The sequence below is a fragment of the Lissotriton vulgaris genome, chromosome 5 (assembly GCF_964263255.1).
Source record: "Lissotriton vulgaris chromosome 5, aLisVul1.2, whole genome shotgun sequence".
Taxonomy (NCBI): domain Eukaryota; kingdom Metazoa; phylum Chordata; class Amphibia; order Caudata; family Salamandridae; genus Lissotriton; species Lissotriton vulgaris.
The window spans coordinates 1,140,458,927-1,140,486,228 of record NC_141693.1 but is presented as its reverse complement, the minus strand read 5'-3'; the positions used below and the strand labels follow the sequence as shown (position 1 = coordinate 1,140,486,228).

The 27,302-nt window shown below is 46.5% G+C and overlaps 1 protein-coding gene across 17 annotated transcripts in view; it reads left to right on the top strand.

Annotated features, from left to right (window-relative positions):
• The window catches only part of ABLIM1 (actin binding LIM protein 1), an 899,845-nt gene that overhangs the window by 763,310 nt on the left and 109,233 nt on the right, over positions 1–27,302 (top strand). For all 17 annotated transcript variants that reach the window (XR_015295979.1, XR_015295980.1, XM_086922894.1 and 14 more), the window contains exons 9-10: positions 22,801–22,878; positions 26,580–26,735. Coding sequence is in view for 15 of the 17 variants with exons in the window: in XM_086922894.1 (XP_086779020.1) it covers positions 22,801–22,878; positions 26,580–26,735 (234 nt within the window). In the remaining 2 variants the exon portion in view is untranslated. The remainder of the gene's footprint in view (positions 1–22,800; positions 22,879–26,579; positions 26,736–27,302) is intronic.

Below are 27,302 nucleotides of genomic sequence, written 5' to 3'. Positions count from 1 at the left end.
TGATGGAGCTCACTGAGATGAAATGGAGGGGCTCCTTCAGCATCTCCCAGCGGATTATTAAAAAAAACTGGGGTATAAATTAGTCAATGGAGGGAAGGTAATTACCAATAATTCCATCAAATGTGCACTAGACTTCGCTGACACTACAACAAAAGGCATAAATACGAACATTCTCCTACCTAGACACGCTTGGCTTTGTGTCTTCGGTTTTAAAACTAAAGTCCTGCAGGTGGTCCTTAATCTCCCTTTTGACAAGGAGCACCTTTTTGGCCCTCGGGTGGACACACCCCTTTTCAAGATGAAAAAGGACACCAGTGTCGCTAAATATATATGTGCCCTCCAAACACCCAACTATCGTGGGTCCATTCATCACCCTTCCTTTAAAGAGGGTGCCAGATCAGCATCTACAGATGCCTCAGGGTCCTGATATAAAAACCAAGGCCAGCCATTCACCTCTAGAAGCTTCTCCAAAGGCACATAAAGGGGAAATATTTTCAAAGGCCACAGAAGCAGAACTTTTACCCGTACAGAAAATACTACCTCCAAACAATGACTTCCTCAACATTCTCCCCAATCATCTAACACCTGTAGGGGGACATCTACAAAACTTCTTCCCAGAGTGGAAATCCAGAACAAGAGATCTATGGGTGTTGGACATTAACCAACATGGTTCCATTCTAGGGTTCATCACAACTCCTCCAAATGTACCACCCTGCAAGCATAAACTTTCCATACAACATCAAGCTCTGCTCAAACAAGAGATAACAGGTCTCTTGCTCAGAACCACTCCAACTTCAACATCAAGGAACAGGAGTATATTAACTATACTTTCATTCCCAAAAAGGACAGCTCACTTCCACCGATTCTCATCCTCAGGCCCCATAAATCACTACACCCTACGGTCACCCTTCAGGAAGTAATACCATTGTTACAAAGGGGCGACTTCTCGTCCACATTAGACCTAAAGGACGCCTAATTTCGTATACTCATCCATCTCGCACATTGCAATTACCTACGTTTTGTCTTCCATGGAAAGCACTATCAATTCAAAGTACTTCCCGTTGGAAACACCACCGCACCAGGGGTATTCACAGAATGCCTAGCAGTGGTGGCAGCACATCTGCGCCGGCATAGCATTTACATATTTCCTTACTTGGATGCCCACGTTTGAAGCCAACCTACACAAAAAACACTACATCAACTAGGGTTTACCATCAGTGTGCAAAAATTGCACCTTCAACCAGCACATATTCAACCGTATTTAGGGGCCATACTCAATACGCACTTGGGATTAGGATACCCAAATGCAGCCAAAATACAAAACATTCAAACACTATCTCAACAGTTTCAAAGCGGGCTCCAGGTCACAGTCAGGATAGTCGTGCACCTTTTGGGCATGATGGCATCCTGCATCGCAATAGTCCCACATGCCCGCCTATATATGAAACCGCTAAAAGAATGCCTCTCACGTCAATGGACTCAGTCACAGGGTTAACAACACAATCTAGTGTTGATAGCTGCACACATCATTCTCTGCGGTGGTGGAACTCACAAAACTTGTCCAAGGGGCAGCATTTTCTGGACCCAGTTCCCCAGGCCATTCTCACAGCAGTTGCTTCCCTGATGGGTTGGAGGTTCACCTTCAAGATCTTACAATTCAGGGTGTATGGGATCTCAAACACCAAGGTCTCCATATTAATTACCTAGAGCTTCAAGCTGTTCACCAAGCATTTAATGCGTTCCTAACTCATCTAATAAACAACGTCGTCCTGATCCGGACAGACAACATAACAACCATAGACTAACTACAGAAACAGGGGGTGGGGTCACTCTCTACAATTACTGTGCCTAGCCCAGACCATCCAGCGCTTAGCATCACATCACAACATTCATCTCCTAGCAGAACACATTCCAGGAACAAGCAATCAATTTGCAGAGCACTTCAGTAGGATGCAGCAACAAATCCACAAATGGGAACCCCATCCCAAAGTCCTCCTAAAATACTTACACTAGTGGGGTTTCCACAAATAGACGATTGCAACCGCAGAAAACGCAAAATGATGAAACTTTGAGTCCAGGTTCCCACACCCAGTATCCAAGAGCAACGCTCCATGGATGAACTGGTCAGGAATATTTGCCAATGCATTTCTACTTCTTCCACTACTTCCATTTATGGTCAGAAAGCTCACGCAAAACTCCCTCACCCTAATATTAATAGCTCCACCCTGGGGTCGTCAACCATGGTTCACCACACTACTGCAACTCTCACAAGGCCCCCACGAGAAATTTCCCCTCAACCCGGATCTACTCTCACAAAACTGTGGCAAAATCAGGCATCCCAATTCCAAGGAAATAAACAGTGCCATATGGCTCCTGAAGTCAAAGAATTTGGGTATCTAAACCTACCACAGCAATGCATGGATATGTTTAAAGAAGCTCGTAGGGCTACAACTAGAAAGTGCCAAGCTGCCAAATGGTAATGATGTGTCCACTACTGCCTGAGTCAAAAAGGAAACCCATTAGATGCACCGGTAAAAACCATTATTCGGTATGTCTTGCATCTCCACACCTCAGGTCTAGCCTACACTTCAATTCGTTTACACCTTGCAGCTGGCAGTCTGTGTACAAAATAGACAGCATGTATCCTTATTCAAAATACTGGTCATTAAAGTGCTAATGGAGGAACTTAAAAGAGTAATTCCCCCTACATTTCCACCAGCACCAGCTTGGAATCTCAACATTGTATTAACAAGGCTCATGGGGCCACCATTAGAGCAACTACATTCCTGCCAACTTCAATCCTTATCTTGGAAGGTAGCATTTGTAATAGCTATAACTTCACTCAGACGTGTCAGTGAGCTCCAGGCACTAACCCTAGAAGAACCATTCTTCCAACTTGATCTAGACAAGTAGTGCTCAGAACAAACCCAAAGTTGATTCCCAAGTAGTCTCAGCTCTCCATATTAACTAATCAGTAAAATTACCTGTCTTCTTTCCGCAACCTGATTCTGTTGCGTAGAGAGTGGTTTATACTCTAGATGTTAAAAGAACTTTAATGTACTATATCGACAGAACCAAAACATTTAGGAATTTGTTATTACTTATTTGTTGCTTTCTCTCCTCCCCACACTGGAAAACCAATTTCAAAAGTTGGGATTTCTAGATGGATAGTCAAGTGCATTCATACTTGTTATGCTAAAGCTAATAGACATATACCTAGGGCCCACTCAACTCGTAAAACAGGGGCCTCTATGGCATTCATAGGGAACATACCTATTGCTGACATTTGCAAAGCAGCAACATGGTCAACACCTTTCACAAAACATTACTGTGTTGCGTTGATGTATTAGCACATCAACAATCCCATGCTGGACAAGCAGTGCTACATACTCTTTTTCAAACAACTACAAACCCCATATGCTAGCCACCGCTTTGGGAGATGGACTACTTTACTGTTTATTGTAAGCATGTGTATCTATAGCCACACATGCCTTGAACAGATTATGCTACTTACCCTCTAATCATCTGTTCTCGGCATGTAGCTCTGTAGGTTCCCATGCGCCCACTCTCCTCATCGGAAGTCTGTGAAGGTCACAATTTACTTTTCTAGTTTACCTTAATTCACATGACTTGTATTAGTTTACCTTAATTCACATTACTTGCATGGACCTCACATTACTGACACTTACTCTAACTCCATTTTCACCCACCTACGTCAAATCAATTGATGCCCATGCCCAGTATCACCAAAAGAAGGAGTCACACAACTTGAAGAACTTCTTCGAACAAAAAACAACTTGCAATCATTCGAGCCCAACAATCGATGGCAGACTTATGCGAAGCATGCGAATCTACAGCACTATATGCCAAGTACAGATGCTTACAGGGTAATTTAATGTAATATAATGTAAAGGTGTTTTTATATAGCACAGCTAGCACTCCAAGGAGCACCTTGGCGCTGAGAAAATACCAGACTGATGAAAAAGCTGGTCAACTGCTCATGTCAGTGGGGCCGGACAACATAAGTAACATAATCCATGTTCAACACGGGAAAGCCTTTGAGTCTGTAGCAGGGAGGCCACTTACCTCCAAGCCGGTCTACCCCTTATGGAAATACAGAGGTTTTCCACAACATACTGGTATCTCTGAAAGACCTGCAGGGTTGGAGTTGAGTCAATAAAATCTAGTAAATGCTTCCTACATATAACTTATTCTGCTGCAGCCCTAACGGCATTTTAGAGGCACCAAATCTGCCAGTGTTCACGAAACCTAATGGGAAACATTACAAGACAGTGATCAATACAATGCAAACAGCACACATACCTCCAAACTTTGGGAAATACCAGACCTTTCCATCAACAGAAATGGCATGCTTCACACTCATTCTTCAAAATGTTTAGGGAAATTACCACAAAACATGCTAACATGTTCTCCAGCACTATCGCAGGTCTACAGACAGCTGGTAAAGACAGTCTCTTAAATAATTTCTCATCACCAAATGACAATATAACTCTATCATCGGACAGTGCATAATAAATGTCTTTAGAATCCGAAAAGAGCAGGATGAATTAATGAATTGCCATAAAGGCCAGGACGTTGGAGATATTCAAATTATATTTAAAAATATTACTTTTAAATTGCCACATGGTAGATCGCCACGCCACCATAACCTGCCTAGCTTAATTTCAGGAGTCTTTCATCTAATCATGTATTGACTTATTCCTGATGAAGTCAGTAAGAATGGCTGTGTGTTGCAGTGATACTACTCAGAACATGCTGTTTGCTCTCCTTCCCCAAATTTAAAAGATTAAATAGGGAAGTAAAAGCAGAACAATAACAAATGTAATAGATTAAACGATGTGGTGTAATTCTTGCCCCTGTCATCACAGTTACAAGCTGTCTGGTCTGTTCCTTCTGTCTCCTCTCTAAAGAGGAGGAAATTGTCAGTTCTATGTCATCAATGATATATGAGCCCACACCAGCCAGTGTCTAGAATAGACATCCATAATGCCTTCACACGAATATTTTTTCTATGTGAATGGAAGCGAATGTTCAATTTCCCTACCTGGCATGTCAGACAGTGGTCTGTATCAGGAAACCCACCTAAAATAGCGCGACCAAAGGGAATCATCCCTTTTGGTATCGCTTTGTTCGCCCTAAATTGGCAGGGTATGCCCAGACGTGGGTCCCTTGCTCACTCTATCACTTGATTCAAGATAGCCTGGCTGATGAGTATTATGAATCCGAAACCGGTCCCAGGATGCTTGTTTCCGTCCAGGGAAGACATGGCTTGGCAGTTCAGGCTGGACTGTTCCCATGAGGCTCAGGGGCTGACTAATTTGCATATGGCCATGTCTGAACTGGGGTGGTGGAGTGAGCTAAAGAATGGTGATGGATTAAACCCAGATCAGTTGACTGGGGGTGAGTGTTTGATTTGCTCAAACGCTCCGTCCATCATCCCCTTTGGTATCGCTTTGATCGCCCTAAGTTGGCAGGGTATGCCCAGATGTGGGTCCCTTGCTCACACTACCACTGGATTCAAGATAGCCTGGCTGATGAGGATTATGAATCTGAAACCGGTCCCAGGATGCCTGTTTCCGGTCCAGTGAAGACATGGCTTGGCAGTTCGGGCTGGACTGTTCCCATGAGGCTCAGGGTCAGACTGATTTGCATATGGCCATGTCTGAACTGGGGTGGTGGAGTGAGCTAAAGAATGGTGATGGATTAAACCCAGATCAGTTAACTGGGGGTGAGTGTTTGATTTGCTCAAAGGCTCCGTCCATCATCCCCTTTGGTATCACCTAAAATAGGGCACACCTCTATGATGAACTGACGGCAAGGACTTTTCAGTGGCTAGACCATCACCTCTGATAGACTGCCAGCAGAATATTGCTAATTGATTAGTGCCTATTAACTCTGCCACCCAGAATTACGAGTAACACTCGTATTAGTAACTTCGGGATGTGAAATTACCAGGTGATACAACGAGGTACTCAGAATAAATTCTTACATGGCAAGGGGATCGGCTAGTCTCACAGAATGTGAGCTCCTTGCGTTCATGATAGATTAACTAGCTCTGCTAAAATATAAATTACCCACTTAATCTTTACCTTTTGGTGGCTATATTTAGTTTGTACCTGCACACCCCTTACAAACCTACCCCAAACATACACTCAACTCCTAAAATTCTATTTTGTTAATAATAACAATAATGTTATATTAAAAAATATTAAGTCAACTTGTTTTTCAAGGTGGTTTTATGTAGAGCATGTTCATCTCACAAGGATATCTTTTTCTCATTGAGGCTAAATGTATCATGGAATCGCCTACAATGTGGTTAGTGACTATGAGGGTATGGGCATTGTGGGGGTCCCCTCTCCATTCCTTGCAGAAGCCACCCTAAAGTTTTGTTTCGCCACTGGTAGAACCTTTTAATTAAATGCTAAGAATTTGATACCGATATTCGCCATTGCTTGTGTGCTGTAGGCCACTATGACCAGTATTGAGGTCCAAGTAAATGCACATCGCAGGACAGGGTCCCACTGCATCAGAAGTACTCAGCCGTATGACTGGAACCCAGCCCATCGCAAGGCCTGGAACACCCACGCCTTGTTATACTCCTCCCAACTTTACCTACTGTAGCTTTTCCCCCTTTACCGTTGATCCATGCTACTTTGATGTGGTTATGTTCTAATATGTTACTCCATTTTGTGCTTTATTAATTATTATAACCATTCAACGCTGACTTATAGAACCAACCTTGATGAACTATTTAGGGAAAGCCACGTTTTAACTATATCCAAAAAAGCATGCAGTCTTGTTGTTTAGTCCCAGCGTACTGCATATTATTCATCTGGATCTTCAGTTTCTAACGCATCTGTCCCATGAATGCCTTTTCTTCTGTCAACACTGCAGCTTAAATTGTCTTTTTTTAAGGCTTTTGCTAAAAATGGGCTGATCTATCGTCCAGATGTATTAAGAAACCGTTTTGAGAGTCCCTAATTCCAAATCCTTGCGATTCGCAATTAGGAAATTGCAAAACGGCATGTCTTAAAGTGTGTTGAGCATTTTTTGCTCTTCCCTATAGGTCGCAAATGACCCACCTCATGAATATTAAAGAGGTAGGTAGCAATTTGCGACCCATTAAGATTCACAGCAATTATAGGGATGGTGGCCTGTTGAAATGGGATGATTTACAAAAAGAACAAGCATTTACAATGTAACGGTTTCGCCTTTGGAAAAGTTTGAGCCATTGGCATTGTAAATGACAAAATTTGTATTTATGTGTTGGTTTTGAAAACAGATAAATAAATGGCATTGTCATTTACATTGCCAATAGCTCTAAATTTTCCAAAGGCGAAACCGTTGCATTGTAAATGCTTGTTCCAGATGCGTGTTCCTCACTGAGGAAACAGTAGCAACATTCATGTCCTCCTGTCTTGCAGCAGGTTACCAACAGTCACAATCCTCAGAGCACAGCCTTCAATCTAAAACACGAACACCGCGAAACAAACCAGTCAGGCATTTCCAAGAAAAGCAGGATCTTCTGGGTTAAAATGAACTCCGGAAAAGCGCTTGCAACAAATCTTTACCTCCTTTGACAGCTGCCCAAGCCGGGGTCCGTAATTAGCGCTACTGTTTTCACGGTCTTAATTCGTCATCCTGCGCCGGATTAAAAGGTAACCCAACCTGTCTGGATTGAAGCATCCAGATCAGAGATCACTGCAGCAGAAGCTTTCCACCACAAAGCCACCTAACCCAATAATTCAGCTGCTGAGGGCGATCTGGGCTGAAACAGTGAAGGCAGGCAACTGTAAGGAAGGCACAGTGCTATGCGAGCTGGTTGGAAGAAACTTTACATTTGCCACTTGTCTGTTTAGATCTTAACGCGCAAGTTTCTGCACTGAAAAAACGATAGTGGGTGTGGGTTTTTTTTTGTGTGTGTTTTTATGACCGCACGCGCAGACGTGGGTTTCGATGGAAACACTTGCCCCATCATCTAATGAAAACCTGGCACTGCCATTAAGTAGGTTTACATTCCCGGCCAGGTCCGGTTGCAGCACTCAACACATTCCTCTTCCACCACGTTCGACTCCACCTAGGAGCACGTTCTGCGCAGACTAACCTTTGCCACATCGCCGGCTGCCTGGCGTGCCTTCATGCTTGGCAGAGTCATGCCAAGTCTTCCACCCACAACCCGAGCCCTGCCACCTCGCTCGTCTCTCCAGGGACCGCAGCGTACTTCGTGTGGTAGAAACCTCTCATGACTAAGAAGTAGGTCACAGGTTATTCGAGAGGGTTGAACTCAGCCGAAACCGCTCCCTGGAAACGGGCGGTGCGGCACGCGGACCCACCCTTAGCGCAAAGGAAGCATCCCAAGCTCCAGCCTCTCTGAAGGGAGGGTACAGGCAGCCACGAGCACAGAATGAATACGTCAGACGTGTCGGAAGCACGTCGCTGCTGCACTCCACCTGTGGGAGCGTGTAAATAGGCATGAGTGATTATGCACACGCTGAACAGGCTAACCCTACGCTAACAAGGTTGTTAACTACCAGTTACAAGGTTGTTAACTACCAGTTACAATCTTACAGCAGCCTTCGATGTTAAAAGAAAAAAACAAGCATTGGCAAATCTAATAAGTCTGGCCTTGGTAGGGTTGTGCGGGCGGAGGGACGGGACTAAGGAGAGTTGCGGGCGGGGGGACGGAGGGGGGGAACGGGTTCTAAGTAGAGCTGCGGAGGGAGGGGGGGGAGCGGGACTAAGGAGAACTGCGGAGGGAGGGGGGGGAGCGGGACTAAGGAGAGCTGCGGGCGGGGGGAGGGAGGGAGGGGGGGAGCGGGACTAAGGAGAGCTGCGGAGGGAGGGGGGAGTGGGACTGGAACAGAGCAACAGGTCGTTTCGCGATTCGGGGGTGTGTTTGCGTGCTCTCCCCTTCCCATTGGCTGGAAGGTAAAATTCCAGCCAATGGGAAGAGGAGAGGGCGTGACTTAAAAAAAGACACGGAAACGCCCCCGAATCGCGTCAAGGCGGGCCCTGAACTCAGTGACGCTCCTCTCCTCCAATGGCTGGCCAGCATTTACGAGGCCAGCCAATGGAGAAGAGGAGCGTGTTCAGGCCCCCATACAACTAACAAAAGATTTCGGCTCCGCCCACCCACTGCTTACGCAGTGGGACGGTAGCCGAAACCTAAAAATGAAAAGTTTTCCTTTAATTTTTTAATAGCAGGCAGTGGTCTGTGGGACCACCACATACCACTGCTTGGTTTTGCATACATTCCCAATTGTGAATGTGTTACCACCAACTTGAAATTGGTCTTAAAATGCAAATGTTTTGCGACCGTATTAACGGTCACAACAAATTCATACATAATGTTACAATTCAGTATATGGAAGGGACGCCCTACACATGCCCCTTCCAAATACTGAATCGCAAACCCATTTTGCGATTCAGTAACAGGTTACCGATTCACAAAATAGGGTTTGATACATGAGGCCCTATATACCTCCACAGTTATGCACAAACAATATCACCCATTATTAATTACTTTTAATAGCTAATAAAAAATGCACACATCCAAACCTGATAAAACAATTCTGTCTTATTTAATGTGATCCAGGCACCAGGGTCTTTGGGAATTCCCTCCCCTTTCAGTTGGCAAACTTGCAACCAAAGAAAAATACACAATATTTATTGTGTAGATGGAGGTCAGACTATCTGCTCTGCTGCCAGGAAACATCTGAACATTGTGCTGGAAGGACCTTCAACATGAGGTTATTTGTATAGGATCCAGACTTTCCTGCTCTGTCTTGACTTAAGCTTTGAAGTTTCACTTTTTTTTCTCCATTGCGCCATTGTTAATGTTTATCTCATAAGTATAGAGGTAAATCTAAGTTAAAGGAGATGTACCGGAAATAGGCATCCAACAAATCATGCTATAGCCCCGTGTTTAAAGTGGAACACTTGAATTTAGTTGTTTGGCTCAGAAGAGACTTTGCAGGAGCATTCTTTCCCTCCTCAGGTGCTGAGGAAATGGGTATTTGGAACTGCCAGGTGCTTACCTCATTCCTCAGGAGTATTCAAACAGCCATCCCTAGGAACATCTCTGCTCTCTTTGGTCTCTCATAAACATGACTACAAAAAGAGCTCAAGTAGCAAGTAAGTTAATCGACCTTACTCCTGCTGTACACCATTCTAAAGCGGAGGAGAAAGGAGCAGCTTTGTTTTGGCGGATGTGGGTCCTGACTTCTCTGTCATCACTGACATTCTAAACCACATTGACGCTAATGACGAGCTCAGCTCGTCATGAGGCACAGTGGAGCTGCACTAATGACGAGCTCAGCTCGTCATGTATAATGAATATGAAGACCCTTCAGCACAGCAGGGGAATTGCTGTAGCATCGATGTGGTTAAGCATGTGGAGGAGCAGGCCCACCTCAGAAGGACACTTGAGGAGCAGTGGTGGCTCCTCCGCTATGGCGTCGCCTACTGCTTTCTCGCAGTGACAGAAGCAAAAACATAAAATGGTAATAAATTCCAGTTATTACCATTTTATGTTTCCTTTGGGGAAGAGGTGTGGCGCTGCGGCCAGGGCGACTGACACCGGCCGCTGGGGTTCACGGTTCAATCCCCGGCTCCGGGGGCAGGTCAACCCAGCACCATGTGACTCTGGGCAATAGCTCGCTTAATCTTCCCAACGGCCCCCAGCGCCGGGATGCCTCCGGGTAGCTGTGCTATTTACGAATACTGGATTTATTATTTATTTAATCTTTGCGGGCGGGCGGAGCAACTCTGCAAACAGAGCAGGGGAGGGGAGGAGTAGTTTGCTCACACCTAAGTGCGCAATGACTGTCTGGTCGGCCTTCTCGGGCAGCCCAAACCAGTCATGCACACTTTTCCCGTTCTCCATGCAGGCTGCATTACAGCCTGCATGGAAAACATGCCCACTCCTCCAGCCCCTGGCTTAGCGCCGTGTCACAGCTCTCAGACCAATCAAAATGCTGCATTGCATCATTGGGATTGGCCTAGGGGAGGGAGCCTGGCAGCCTGCTTTCTGTTTCTGGAGTCGGAGAGGAGGAGCAGAGACGTGGGACCTGGTCTATAGGTAAGTTATTATGATTTTTTTTAAATGATGCTCCTTCCAGCGTGACCTAACCCCTTGATGGTTGGACAGTCCCACAAAATATGCTGGAAATCACAGAGCAACCCGCATCCGCGCAAGCATCTATCTGATGTGCCCGGGAAAATTCACGCAAGCTTGAAAGGGTATAGGTACCAGTCCATCATCGTCTTTAAGTGTGCTTCCCTCAAGTCTGTGGATTGGTTACATTTAAAAATGTCCGACCACAGATGTGTCCATTCCTCGTCCAGGATGTCCCGTTGGGCCAGCCCTTCCCACATAGACATGTATCGCGGTCGGGGGGAGAGGGTGGTGGACAGCAAAAGTTTGTACAGAAATGAAATTGCTCCCTTCATGGAGGAAGCTTTGACCAGGAAGGACTCAAATTTAGTAAGTGGGCGGGTGGCCTCTTCCCGAACCTTGGGTCCCAGGGCCCAGTGCAGCAACTGGGCATGGTGATAGCGTTCAGAGTCCCCAATCCCGTAGTCCCTTTTACAGTTATCGAATGTAAGGGGGTCATAACTATGGAACAGATGGGTTAGTGCCAGACAACCCCCCTCCCGCCAGGCGTCAAAGGGCCCCTCATGGAGAGCTGGAGGAAACGCTATGTTGAAGTGTATTGGTGTGAAAGGGGAAGGGAAGGAAGACCAACCGTTCTCCATTGATACAGAGTCCCAAACCCTCAGGGTGGTATGTGTAGGGGTGCTAAGGTAGGCATTTTTAGGTCTGTCCTGCCGTGCCCGCCAGATCAAATCCCAAATGGTTCTTCCAGCTACACTACGGTCCATATGGAGCCAGTGTTTCTCAGACTCTTTCTGCGACCATTCCACCAAAATCCTGAGCTGCACAGCTTTATAATAGAGCTGGATAGGCGACGCAGCATAAAGAATGAGTAGCGGGCCCGCCCGCCTTGCCAAATGAAGTGCAGGATCATTGCTTTCACTCGCCTAAAGAAGTGTCTCTCTAGTTCTATTAGAAGCGCCTGGAATAAATATAGTCATTTAGGGAGCAGGGTCATCTTTATGGCATGAACACGACCAAGCCAGGACAGAAAGAGTGGTTTCCACCGCGTCAGCTCTGCCTGAATACGGAGGAGAGTGGGGGGGAAGTTGGCAGCGTATAGTTTCTCTACCGTCGGTGTTAGCTGCACGCCCAGATATTGGATAGAGGATGAAGCCCACGCCAAAGGTGTAAGCGACCGAAGGAGAAGGGCTTCCTCCCGTGGGAAGGTAAGATTGAGTATATCAGATTTATCAAGAATAATTTTGAAGCCTGCAGCCTCCTCAAAGCACTCCAGCACTGTCTGCAGGTGTGGGAGAGATCTCGTCGGGTTTGCCAGGGATAAGAGGACACCGTCAGCAAAAAGGGAGATCTTATGGGCCTCACCTGTGAAAGGGAGACCCTCAATTCCCGGGTGTTCCCTGACAGCAATCGCCAGAGGCTCTATACTAAGGCCGAACAATAGAGGGGACAGGGGGCATCCCTGTCTAGTCCTCCTGGAGTGCGTAAAATAAGGAGATTGCACGCCATTAATCAAGACCTTGGATCGTGGGTGTTTATAGTTAGCCTGCAGCATATTTATTAATTGAGGGGAAAACCCAAACGCTGTGAGAGTAGAGAACAGAAACCTCCAATCCATGCGGTCAAATGCCTTTTCGGCATCCAGCCCGACTAGGACCACCGGAATCCTGAATTTGTTGGCCTTCTCAATCAAGTGGACAATGCGACGGGTGTTATGGTGGGTTTGGCATCCCGCAATAAAGCCAGATTGGTCCGGGTGGATAAGGAGCGGTATAAGGTTGTTCAATCTTTTAGCTAGAATGTAGGAGTATAACTTTGCATCAATATAAAAGAGTGCAATGGGCCTAAAGGAAGCACAGCATAAGGGATCTTTCCCAGGTTTGGGGATCACCGAAATCACAGCCTCGGACATGGAGTCAGTTGTGGCCCCATCTATCGCCATCCTATTAAAAAGCCTAACCAGGTGGTGGCCAATATCTGATACGAATGTTTTATAAAAGAGTGCGGTATAACCGTCAGCGCCCGGAGCCTTATGTGGTTTCAGTGCTTTAATAGCCGAGGTAATCTCTTCAAGTGTGATTGGAGCTATAAGCGCCTCATTCCAAGCAGGAGAGACCTGAGGGATGGGCAGATCCCTCAGGAAGTCCTGTTGTTTCTCAATATCCAGGGAGTCCGCCGCATATAAGGTTCTGTAAAACTCCCTGAAGATGCCCGCTTTGTCTTCGTCTCTGTGGACCAACGTCCCAGAGGGGTCTTGGATACCCCCAATGTATTCCCTCTCCCTCTTATCTTTCAGTTGCCTAGCCAGATGTTTCCCTATTTTATTGCCTTGCGTGTAAGACAGATTATGCAGTTTAAGAAGAGTAAATTCTGCTCTATTGTTGTAGATAGCTCAGAGTTTGCCCCTGATCATTGTAAGGTTGCGTAGTGTCTGTCTGGTGGGCGTCAGTTTGTGAGATTGTTCCACCGTTGCTAGTTCCGCCCCAAGATCTTCCCTTTCCTTAGCCCGTTGTGTATTCAAGGCAGAGTTGAGCGATATGCATTTGCCTCGCAATTCGGCCTTGAAGGAGTCCCACGTGATATATTCGGAAGTGTCCTCTGGCTTATTCAAGATAAAGAATTCCCTAATAGTCTCCCGTAACTGATTACACGATTCTTTATCTCTTGCCACCGACGCCGGGAAAAACCACCGAGCTGGCAACCAAGATAGGCATTTCTGTGTCCGCAGGAAACACATGTCAAACATACTGAATACAAGCCATGGTCGGAGACAGCTATGGGGAAGATCTTGGCCTCCTTAAAACTGCCCTGAAGGGATTGGCTGGCGAAGATGTGGTCCAGCCGAGAATAGGAGTGGTGAACATGAGAGAAGAAGGTGTAGTCTCGGGTCTGGGGATAGAGGGCGCGCCAAGTGTCCAAGAGGCCTAGGTCGCAAATTCGCCCCTGAGTATCAGTGGAAAATAAACCCATGTCTGAGCGTCGGGTGTGTGTGCTATCAAGGTCTGGGTGCCATACTAAGTTGAAGTCCCCCATGAGAAACAGCGGTCCCTCGGCAAAGTCTGTCACCTTACCCAGGAGAGTGTGCAGGAAGCCCTTCTGCCCCGTGTTGGGGGCGTAGAGCGTCACAAATGTACACAATTTCCCCTTCAGTCGCCCCTTAACCATGAGCCATCGACCGTCCTTGTCACTCGGAACTCCTAAGGGCTGAAATTGGGTAGTAGAGCGAAACAAGAGGGCCACTCCCTTATGCTTGGTAGCCGCTGAAGATTTATAAATGAGTGGGTATTGCTTATGTTTCAAACGAGAATCTTCAGATTTAAGTTGATGAGTCTCCTGTAGGGCCACTATATCAAGGTGGTGATCTAATATGTATTTCTAGACTTTCTGTCGCTTTTGAGGGAAATTGAGCCCTTTAACATTCCATGTACCTACGGTAATCGGCATTGCAGGTCAGAACCTGTGTATTCTCTCAATAAATACCCCATCCGCATGTCCAAAACAATGACTATGCTGTCATCCCTCTGTCCTCCCCCTTTTTGCTGGTAAGATCTCAAGTGGTGTAAGGTGCCAAAGATCCCGCCTCTATAGAAGCAGCCATCTTCTCCTCTCATCACCCCCACCCCCCTACTACCTCCAGGAGTCCCCGCCAGCTTCCTGTCATGTAGGAACAACATAAAGCAGCCACCACCATCTCCCCTCCCCCAACAAATCCCAACAGAAAAAGAACCCCAAACAGAAAACAAAAACCATCATTTGGTCGTAGCGTGGGGCAAAACAGCCCCCGCATAGAGCAGAGGGGGACAACCGGTCCTGGGACCCAGTCCGCACAGCGCTACAACGAGATCGCAGTGAGAAGTCCATGGGCAGAAAACACTCACAGTTTGTCCCAGATATTGCAGCGCTCAGGCACCTAATCTCGCTATGGAGCTCTAGGCCGCCCTGACATGAGCCAGACCGGGAGAAGGAGTAAGTCCGATTCTTCCTCCAAGGGCGAGTACCGCTCGTCGACATGGCACCCTCAGTTGTGTAGCAGTACACCTCTATAACCCCCTTGGACGTCAGCGATTCCCTTTTCTTGAATTCTGCGACCAGACCGTGGCAGGGGTCGTCCCCCTAGAAGCAGCCCCGGAAACCCCAGCGGTGGAGTCTCCATCCTCCTCCGTGAGACCAAGGATGTGTAGGTCGTCCTTCAGATCGGTGATATGATGTCTTTTGTTGTGGAGCTCAAAGGTGAGGCCGAAAGGGTATGTCCAGCAGTACTTGACTCCATCCTCCTGGAGCTTGGAAGTAACCGGCCGCAGAGTCTGTCTCCACGCCAGAGTGGAGGGGGCGACATCTTGAAATATGGCACAAGAAAAGTTCTGAAAGGAGATGATATCCTTCGCCCTGGCCGCCTGCAGAACCGCTTCCTTAGTTTTTGTAAGAGTGAAACTTCGCCAGGATGTCTCGCGGTTTCTTCCTTTCACCCCTCTGAGGGGGGCCCACCCTGTGGATCCTGTCCAGCTTGATCTTGAGTACCTTGGGGTGTGGCCTCTCCATTTTAACAGGGCTGTTCAGCAGTTTTAAATCTGATGGTTTTGAACTTTGTTCAGCTACTCTTAACAAGAATGCCCGGACTATCCTTTTCTGTGTAGTTGCTCATGCAACTTTTCTATGTTTCATTGTGTTCCCCCATTTGTGAGCAATGCCAGACTCTCAGACAGACATTGATTTTTAGGACTCCCACATAGGCATGAGAACTGTAGACCTTTTTCTCTTTATGGGCATTCCATGGCTTTCTTTCCATCTCTCAAAATTCGAATATATTATGATTATTGTAAAAATATCAGGACCTCAGATGTTAAAGATGATAGGCATGTGATCACAGCATCCCACATAAGAGACCATGGGCCATATTAAGGAAGCGCCTCGCGGGCACAACAGGCGCTTTGGTATTACAGAAGGTGCAGCGGACGCTCGCGCGTCCCCTTTTGTAATTCCGAAAGCGCTGGCGCACATACAGCACCAGCGCCTCCTCAAGAAAGTGTTCCCTCATTTGCATGCGGGGCCCTATGCGAATGAAGGAATCCCCTTGCCTCTGCGCCTGTGCTGTATTACAGACGCTGGCACAGAGGCAAACAAGCTCTCAGGAGGCGCACTCTCAGTGCGCTCCCTTATTGAAGCCTTCTTGCGGGGGACAGTAGGTATGTGCACCACAGTATAAATCAAATTATATATATTTTTAAAACATAGCACACAATGCTCGTATTGAGGTACACTATTTGTTTTCCTCTGATAAGAGCCTTGGGCTGGAATGTTTGAAGGTTCAACCCACACATGCTTCATCCTACGTGGTATGTCTGCCTAGGGCTTTCTTAAGGTTTGGAGATTCTTAGAGTCTGTTTCAAGATATGGTTTGGCTCAGACCTTGTGCTTGATGCATAAACAGCATTCTAAATGATTAGAGGAAATGTCTTGTTCACAATAACAACACAAGGTTTTAATTCACTGCAAGATCATGATCATGGTGGACAGGTCGTTCACTACAATTGAATGACTGAATTCAACTGCCACTTTTGCTCGCAAATCTGTAATTTCTGAGCATGATCCACACCGAATAGCGCTCAAGAAACAACCCTTCCACCTTGGGCTAGTACAATTTTCAGGCCATTTCCCCCAAGGAAAGGAACCAGAGAAAATCAACATATGTCATCGCCCTAAACATGCTCATTTACGAATTCGTTTGGTTCTCTTGGTTGACTTTTGACACAGGTGGCTACCAAACATATGGCTTAGTGTTCACCTGTCTAAATGTTTTATTGAACTCTTGCAACTTCGCCTCAGTGGTTTTTCTTTGGGCTTGGAGACTATTAGTGCTTCATTTGCTGTTTTTGACCTGAACATAGTTTCCATATTTCATTCCAACTTCTATCACTCCCGCTAGTTGGATGCACATGAGCTCTGCTTAACTTCATGCAGATACTGGTGGTCCCTGCAATCCTTAGTATTAGGGCGCACACACCTGTCACCTCTTTGAACACTAATACAAGCATCAGGAGTCTTGAAGTTTGTGAAACAAGATGTCCAACTGCACTGTTCTTTGATGCCCCTATCTGGCCCTCATCTGCTTCAAAAGGAACTTGCGAGTCTCTACCTGAAACCTCAGAAAATTCTGACGACTCAATGACATAGACGTAGATTTGAAAGGGGTTGAGACAGTTTCTGTTCCACCCTATTTATCCATACCGAAAAAGACATGCTTATTATGCCAAATCCCGAATCCTTTGTAGGCTTATCCAGTACTTACTGTGGGACAAGTTTGAGTTGGTGTTCAAAATCTCGGCCTTCACTCATCAGTTATGCTCAGTTTAAATGAAGGATGCTTTAATTCACATCCCTTTTCAAGTAAGCTATAGGAAATGCCAAGGTTTAGGTTACACCTAGGATCTTTTGCGTGTTTTTCCCCTATCTTTTTGGTTCTGACCTTCTGTTTTTGACTGTGTGCTGCATTTCGTTTTTGCTAGTTTTAGAACTCTGGGCACTTTACCACTGCTGATCAGTGCTTAAGTGCTAGTGATCCCTGTATAAATTATCTCTGCAAATGATTATCCATGATTGGCATATTTTATTTACTGGTAAGTCCCTAGTAAAGTGTGCTGTGTGTGCCCAGGGCGAGTAAATCAAATGCTACTAGTGGGTCTGCAGCACTGATTGGGCCTCCCACATGAGTAGCATTGTAACCATGCCTCAGGCCTCTCATTGCAGTGTCTGCATGTGCAGTTTTAAACTGCCATGTGGACCTTGCAAGTGCAACCATTTGCAGGGCCCAAACATTCCCTCTTACTACATGTAAGGCACCCCTAAGTAATGCCCAAGGTATCTCCATGGAAAGAGTGCAGTGTATGTAAAAGTAGACATGTGTTGGTGTGTTTTACATGTCCTGATAGTGAAATACTGTAAATGTTGTGTTTCACTAGTGCAAGGACTATCTCTCCTATAAGTTATTATTGGAGCTGATTGTAACATCTTACAAGGGTAATTTTCAATTGGGAAGATATAGAGATTTGGTACTGGGCTCCCCGAACAAAGAGTTTAAAAATACTTATTTTAGTGTAGTTGTTTTTTAAATTCTGTGTTTGAAAATGGCACTTTTAGAAAGTGGGCATTTTCTTGCTTTAACCATTCTATGTCTCTACCTGTTTGTAGATCGAACATCTGGTTTAGACAGACAGGGGCTGGTTTGTGCATTCACTCTAGACAGTCGCACAATCAATCAATCAGAGTACTTGTAAAGCGCGCTACTTACCCGTGAGGGTCTCAAGGCGCTGAGGGGAGGGGTTGCGCTACTGCTCGAAGAGCCAGGTCTTTAGGAGTCTTCTGAAGGCGAGTAGGTCTTGGGTCTGCCGTAGGTGGTTAGGGAGGGTGTTCCAGGTCTTGTCGGCGAGGTAGGAGAAGGATCTGCCGCTGGAGGTTGTTTGTTGGATGCGGGGAACAGCGGTGAGGGCGAGGCTGGCGGGTGGGGGTGTAGAAGCTGAGTCTGCTGTTCAGGTAGGCTGGTCCGGCGTTGTGGAGTGCTTTGTGTGCGAGGGTGAGGAGCTTGAAGGTGATCCTCTTGTTGACGGGGAGCCAGTGGAGGTCTCTCAGGTGGGGGGTTATGTGGCTGTGGCGGGGGACGTTGACGATCAGTCGGGCGGAGGCGTTTTGGATGCGTTGTAGTCGTCGTAGGTGTTTGGCTGGGATTCCTGCGTAGAGTGCGTTGCCGTAGTCCAGTCTGCTACTGACGAGGGCCTGTGTCACCGTTCTTCTTGTTTCGGTCGGGATCCACTTGTAAATGCTGCGGAGCATGCGGAGGGTGTTATAGCAGGAGGAGGAGACGCCATTGACCTGTTTTGAAATGGAGAGGGAGGAGTCGAGGATGAATCCTAGGTTGCGTGCATGGTTGGTGGGTGTCGGTGCTGTTCCCAGTGTGGTCAGCACCAGGAGTCGTCCCAGGCTGAGGGGGTGGGTCCAAGGATGAGTACCTCCGTCTTGTCCGAGTTCAGCTTCAGACGGCTGTTCCTCTTCCAGTCGGCGACGGCCTTCATTCCCTCGTAGAGGTTGGTTTTGGCGGTGTGCAGGACCTTGGTGAGGGAGAGGATGAGCTGGGTGTCGTCAGCGTAGGAGATGATATTGAGGTCGTGTTGGCGGGCCACTTGTGCGAGGGGGGCCATGTAGACGTTGAACAGCATCGGGCTGAGGGATGAGCCCTGGGGGACGCTGCAGATGATGTCGGTGGCCTCAGATCGGAAGGTGGAAACTCTGGGTTCTGCCGGAGAGGAAGGACGTGGTCCAGTCAAGGGCCTTCTCTTGGATTCCGGCTTCTAGGAGGCGTCTCTTTAGAGTTCAATGGCAGATCGCGTCGAAGGCGGCTGACAGGTCCAGGAGGATGAGGGCTGATGTTTTGCCGTTGTCTAGTTGGTGCCTGATGTCGTCTGTGGTGGCGATGAGGGCTGTCTTGGTGCTGTGGTTTCGTCTGAACCCGGACTGGGACGGGTCCAAGATGTTGTCTTCCAGGTGGTGGGCCAGTTGCATGTTGACGATTTTCTCAATGACCTTCGCCGGGAACGGGAGCAGGGAGATGGGCCGGAAGTTCTTGAGGTCCTTGGGATCCGCCTTGGGCTTCTTGAGGAGGGCGTTGATTTCGGTGGGTTTCCAGCTTTCTAGGAATGTCGCTGTTTCGGAGGATATGTTGGTGACCTTCCATAGTTGGGGTGCAATGGCAGCGTCTGCTTTGTTGAATACGTGGTGTGGGCACGGGTCTGATGGAGATCCTGAGTGGATGGAGTTCATGACCTTGCGTGTCTCGTCGTCACAGGGGGGGTGGGGTTTGGCGTAGTCGGGGCGGTCATGGTGTTGAAGCTGTCATGGATGTCAGCGATCTTGCGGTGGAAGAAGATGGACAGTGAGTTGCACAGTTCTTGTGAGGGCGGTATGTCGTTGTCGCTGGGGTTGGAGAGTTCCTTTACGATGCTGAAAAGCTCTTTGCTGTTGTCTGCGTTGTTATCCAGGCGGTCTTTGAAGGAGGATCTCTTGGCTAATCTGATGAGATGGTGATGTTTGCGGGTGGCGTCCTTGTGGACTGCGTGTTTGTCCGGAGTGTGTTCGTGGAGCCATATCTTCTCCAGTTTCCGGCATGCGCGTTTGGAGGTCTGCAGCTCGTCGGTGAACCAGGTGGCTCTCTTGCTGGTGTGGTTGTTGGAGAGTTTCTTGAGTGGGGCAAGGGTGTTGGCGCAGTCGTCGATCCACTGTCTGAGGTTGCGGCCTGCGGTGTCTGGGTTGGTGGTGTCGGTGGGTGGGTTTTGGGCAAGGGTGGTGATCTGCTGATCTTCTGTGACTTTGCTCCAGCAGCTGCGAGGTAGCTGGTGGGTGCGGTGGTGCGTGGTTGGTTTATTGAAGGTGAAATGGATGCAGCGGTGGTCGGTCCAGTGGAGTTCGGTGGTGTGGTCGGAGGTGACGTGTGTGCCTGTGGAGAAAACGGGGTCCAGCGTGTGGCCAGCGGCATGGGTGGGTGCGGTGACGAGTTGTCTGAGGCCGAGGTTTGCGAGGTTGTCGATCAGGGTGGCGGAGTTGGCGTCGTTGTTGTTCTCGAGGTGGAAATTCAGGTCCCCGAGGAGGATGTAGTCCGTGGAGGCGAGTGCGTAGGTGCTGGCGAGGTCGAGCTGAGGTGTGCCTTGCATATCCTTATGGCCCATTACCAGGCTGATGGGTCTTCCTGAGCTAGAGTAGTGGGAGGAATTGTCCCTGACACCTGAATAGGGCTGTGCCTGTCCTCTTACAGTGCAGTCTCTACCCTCCTGGAGTTTGTCTGGAGCCAAGGCAGAGCAAGACAGGACCTTGTTGACAACAAAGACGTTTTTGAAGTATACCTCCTCCAAAGGCCAAAAGGGGTATAAGAATTGGACCTGTAACCCCACATCTGCGCAACACTTTTGGACTGAGGACTCTGCGACGAAGAAGAGCTGGAAGAACTGCGAGGAGGGATTGCCTGATTGCTGTGTTGTCCTGCAGTTGATGCTTCTGTCTTGGACAGTGAAAGGATTGGACTATGTTGTTTTTGAGCCTGCTTGCCAGGTTTCTCCAAGGACTTGTGTGTGCTTGCCTCCTGTTGGAAGTCTTAGGGTCATCAAAAACTTCACCCATAGTGCCTGGACTCCATTGCTGGGAGGCCTGCACCTGTGGCGCCTATCCCAGTTCTGGGCCACTGGAGGTGTTTGCTGGGCTATAACGTCAAGAAAAAATACTTGATGCCATCATCAATGCCGCTGCCTGCACCAAAGCCGTGGTCACCACTCTTGAGAAGCACAACGTATTGACCGCAACGACATTGCAACCCTGGTCTCACCGATGATGACCTTTCACGCCGACATGGACGCCGCTGCCTGCACCGTGGTCTGTGGGCAGCGCTCGACACATCGCTCCGTCCCACATCTCAGCCCCTGGTTTCTTGATGCCGGTGCCATCGATTCCGACCTCATCCAACGACACTGCTGCCTGCACTATGGCTGAGGAACCGCTTGTGAAGAGCACGGAGCATCGCCCCATTTCACATCGCAGCCCTGGGGCTACTGACAACAGCGCTTCCGCATCGATGTCGCACCACTGCCTGCACGGAAGCCATGGTCACCGCTTGTGAATAGCACAATGCATTGACCACGATGAAATCGCTGCCCTGACGCCGGCGTTCTGGACTCCAATATTAGGAAGATTGATCTGCAACGCTAGTGACTTCAAGGTCTTCATGCCTTCTACACCGACCTGCGACACTGATGCCCGTGACGCCTCACCGCCCCACTTCACAGCACTATCTCTGAGGCCTTTCCAAGTTCCATGGTAATGTTTGCGGGTCCATCTCAATGCCATAACCGGTACTCGACACCATCGAGGTCAGACTGAACTGTGGATGTTGTTGGTCACGATGCTGTGATAGCGCCGGTTGGTGCTATTGACTTTAGGAACTGCATTTTGAAGATTATTCTTTAATAAGTGATAGCTTTGTGAATGTATGTTGGATTTTTGTCATTGTGGTCTTGTTTTACTTAGATGCAGATTGGCTAGTTCACTAAACTGGTGTGTTGTCCTTTTGTAGTGTTTTCACTCTGTTACTGTATGCTCATGAGAAAAGGATATCACTTGTCTCAAGAGCAGGCCAGTAATCCCTTTGTAACTCCGCTTTCTCGCAATAGTCACAAGTTTGATCCATGGAAATGCCTATTCAGACATATTTATCCCAGAATGCAATAAACCGGCTTTAAAATGATCCTTGATACTAATTACTGTTCTTATTCAAATTTCTTACAAGCCAGTCTGGGATACAAAGCCTAAGGAATATTTGGTAACAACCATGTAAAAGTTATGTATCCATGCATATGTTTAACATTTGTGAAAACATTTCAAACTATGGCTCCGGGGTTTAGATTACATAAACTATTTTGGCTACTGTTTATTTAGAAATGGCAAAGATGATCACAGCGAATTAACAAGATCAAGTTAGTCCCTTATTTTGGTTCTTAATGAACTGCTTTTCTGTTACTTGTTCATTTATGGTGATGGGTTGACAGACAATGCTTATGTTAGAGGGGACTACGTTTGTTTGTGGGCCAGAGTGAACATAAGTTCTATTCTAACTAAATCTTGTTATCTAACAGCCGACGCGGACATCATGTGACAGTATTTATTCAAGACCTGGCTCCAGTATCCCTGGATCACCCGGACACACCATTTATGTGAGTACCATTAGGTGTTCAAATGCAAGTCACCATGCAGGGACAGGGTGGACCGGCTTCTTCTGAAAGCGGGGCATTTTATAAAAGTTCTGTTTCTATTTCTCCTCATCCTTCTTCTTTCCTTACTTTGCTTCACCTTCCTCATCTATCACTCCTCACTTATCTATCCTTTTCCCTTCTACTTCCTCCCTCCCCATTCCTCCTCTCCTTGACTTCTTCCCTTACTACCCTCCTTTGTCCTCCTCCCTTTATTCCCATCCTCCGCCTTCTTTCCTTCCTTCAACTTTCTTTCTCCTTCTTCTTCCTTCTACTTTTTTCTTCCTTTTCCTCCCCTTCCTCTTCTCACATCCTTCCTTTCTTCTCCTACTGCTTCTCTCCCTCCCTCTCTTCTTCATTCTCCTCCTCCTACTTCCTTACTTCTCCTCCTCCTCCTCCCGTCTTTCTCCTCCTTCTTCCTTGCACCTTCTTCATTCACTGTGCTCCTTATTGCTTCCTCCTCCTCCTACTTCACCTCAACCTTCTTCCTTTCTTTCCCATTCTCCTTTCTCCTTCCTCTTCCTCCTCCTCCCTTCCTCCTCCTCCTTCTTCTTCTGTCTCCTTCTCTCCCCCTCATTCTCCTTCTCTTTCGTCCTTCTATTTCTCCTCCCCCTTCCTCTTTTGTCGTCCTTCTTTTCCTTTCTCTCTCTTTGGCCTTCTCTTTCATCTTTTTTTTACTTACTGTTCTTTATTGATCCTTTATTCTCTGTTGACCATTTTTTATTAAACATTCTAAGTCACCAGAATCAGTACAACACAGGGTATATGGGTCTCCATAGCTGTTGACAGCAGCAGAACCCAAACAACCACAAACCTAATGTACAACATACATAATGCAAGCATGTTGGCAGTTAAAATCTATATATTGAGATCCGTCCCAACCAACAGGCAACAACCACTGACATCAACCCTGGGTTCTTTCTAACAATATCACTAGTGCTGATGGAAAGGTTCTAAATACAGGCTTCCCTCCCTGATCATTCTATCACCTTCGTTATTTCTTGGTGAACTTCCAACCCCCAATTTGAAGGTCATAGTTGCAATAAATTCGCAATATGTTAGTAAGGCCAAAATACCACCTCGTTCTTTTCTGCATAACCAATTGTATCAATATAGCTAGAGAGGGGTACGATACTGGAACATGAGTTTTCCTAAATGAAATCAACTGCTGGCTTCTAGAGGATTACCGTTGTTCCCTGTCTGTGCTTTAGTATTTTCTCAAAAAATCAAAACTCATGAAATGCAAGATATTCAAAGCCACAGTATTTTAGAATTCCTTTGTCTAAAGATGTGCATTATGCCAATTCTGGGGGAAAGACATAGGTTCAGTATTCAGAGCCCTAACACCTGATACACTTTTACAGGTGATGATTTGCTGGATGAATGCTCAAGGGAAGAATTCCATTTTAAATACAAGCCTTAAACAGAGCATACCCTTTAAAAACATTACATATCTGACTTCAGAGGGCTGCATCAATCTAAACTCTGGTGTGATCCTTAGTATATTCCATTGACAGTAAGTCCTAGTGTATTCATTAAGCAAAGACCGATTGACCATACAGTGTCACTTTGAAATAGCTGATATAAGTAAATGTACTGAACTGTATACTGTTCCTGAGTCCGCTTTTTGAGAAAGAAAATTGAGGATTTACAATAGATCTACTCAAGGAGAATCCAAGCCCCCTTCCAATCACCTAATAGATCAAGACCTCTAGGATAATCTGCAGTGCTTTATGGATATTGGGGCCCACCAAATACAAGCAGGACTCAAATGTATAGTTTACTACACACAAGCCTCTGATATTGGCCCCATATTGAGATTTCACAACAGCAGTACGAGCCGGTGTCTAGCTGACAACATGAGAATGGGAGAACAACCTTTGTTAGGAACAAAAACGTAAACAGTTTTTGGCTGAGCAAGCTATTCACTTATTTCACACCTTGAGAGCCAAAACGTGAGATGCTTCAACCTCAGAGATGGGCGAATGATGTGGGCATTGTGCAAGAAGACATGGCTGATGCAGTTTATAGTTGCATCAATACAGACAAGTGTGTTAAATACATTTCACACAGGATGGATCATCTTGGTCCAAATTCCTACATGCTACCAGCTGTAGAGCAATATTGGCTACTAGAGGCTGAGGTTCGGCATGAGAATCCCTGTGAAGAAATGAACTTCAGAGAGAATTAAACCAGTAAATGACCAGCCATAATGGAACCCACACTTCTACTATCTAGAACTTAGAGATCAACACTATGGAAATTTCTTGTTTCCTGACCCCGGCCATCACACTCAAAAGGAAAAGCATACATTACCCATGAATTAAGACTTTATAGGAAAGTACTGGTCACATAAAAACATCAGTCATTCTGTACTGAGGCAAAAGGTAAATAGGTCCACAACACAGACACTGCACTCATTTGTGAGGAGCTGAAAGGCTACTTGGTCCAAGGAAATACTAAACTAGAATAGAAACTGTGTGATCCATGTAGTAATGGCAGAAGTCTTTAGCCATGTTTAGTGGCCTGGGGATCCCACTCTCCTGAGATGCTTTATGTTTCTTACCACTGACAGATTGTCTATTCAGATGAGAATACATCACTGGACATTGTTCCTGGCCACATCCCAAACTGGCAAAGAACCAGCAAGAACCTCTAGACAACTGATGTCAGCGTCTGCGGTGAAAACATCTTAGTTGTACCATCCCCCACTGGACACGTCCCTCCACCTCAGTTACAAGTTACAAAAGGTTCTAAGACCTCATTCAGTAAATTCCCAAATATGTAACTGCTAGCCCATGCTTTCATGTGGTCTAATGCCCACAGAAGCTGAGCCCTGCCATCTGGACGGAATGGCATTTATTTTTAACTGAATAGAAAAAACATCAAGATGAAGGGTCTTACACAGTTTCATGATCCTTAGAAAAGACTTCAATATGAAGGGTCTTACACAGTTTCATAACCCTGTGGTCTGAGAAAGGTGACAACGGGAGGCTACCTAGCCACACAACCTTTCGTAGGGATGAAGAATCCCTAGGAAGATACCTCAAGGTCACCTTCAAAATATATCAGACTTGCAGTGGAAAAAATAATTAAACTGTATGAATTAAACAGAAATGTTAGCCAAACTGAACAGAAACCAATAACTAGTTCCAAGGCGCAATACATATCAAAACAATTTTCTCTACATTGATTCAATACATGCCATGTAATCTATATGTTTTATTTGAATCTAATAGAAACCATTTGTACCTGATATTACTAGTCAAAAATATGTGGATAAGAGCGAGATGAGATTTTTGAACATTAGTTTACCCTCAGATCTCTGTTTATTATAAAAGCCTCTTGCCCAGTGGGAGAACACAATGTTCCTCGGGGCCATGTGAGACGATTCAACACTGACCATCTTGGAGCTGGGAGTTGCTGGCCCCTGTGGCCCCTGCAAAAATGACTATGATACTTATGTTCCCTAGCAGCAGCGGGGTTTCAGCTCTCAGAAGGGATTGTTTCAAAGTTTGAAATGATTCCTGATCATTTGTCGTGTGCTCCAGTCTCATTAAGTGACAGTGGAGGGAGGCAAAGTTGCTCATAGTTTCCATAAAAGAGGTTAGATATTAAAAAATATTAATTATAATTACACTCCATCTTTCTTTTTTCTTGTTTAGGCAAAGGTTGACAATGAGATCCTTGATTACAAGGACTTGGCCGCCATCCCCAAAGTCAAGGCCATCTACGATATTGAGCGGCCTGACTTGATCACCTATGAGCCCTTTTACACCACCACCTTGGAGGAGCGACAAGAGAGGCAGAGCGTGGGCGAGGTAAGTGCCTAGGAGCCACCATTTCTTGTAAGTCCATCTCCCGGCCGAAAGCCACTTACACTACCATTTCACAGCTGATACCCATTGTTATTTGTTGAGGTATTCCGTTACTGTACAGCTGTCATGAAGAACCTGATTAACGATTGCATACAGGTGGATGGAGTAATATTCGGGTTAGCAGAAGGGCTAACTGATAAGTAGCCCAAATATTTAAAAAAAAAAACGAAAAAAATAATATCAAAAAATATTATTTGATAGCACCTAACCCCCATTCAGGGTATTCAAGCAGTATAAATGTCCGATACCAGCACCCAACTCAATGATACTCCTTGTATTTAACTTAGGACGGGTGAAAAAGTCTGGGTTAACCCAGCAGTGACCAGAAGCATTAAAGCATTGATGTATCTTGCTGCTGAGAGAAAAACTTAATGGGGTGACTGCACTGCATTTGTAGATGACAGGGGCATAACATAGGCCTTGCAGTGCAGGTAGGCCCCTGACCCTTCAGGGATCCCCCCCCCAAACATTCAAGGGGTCCCCATTCAACCCAAGGTCAGTGACTATCTG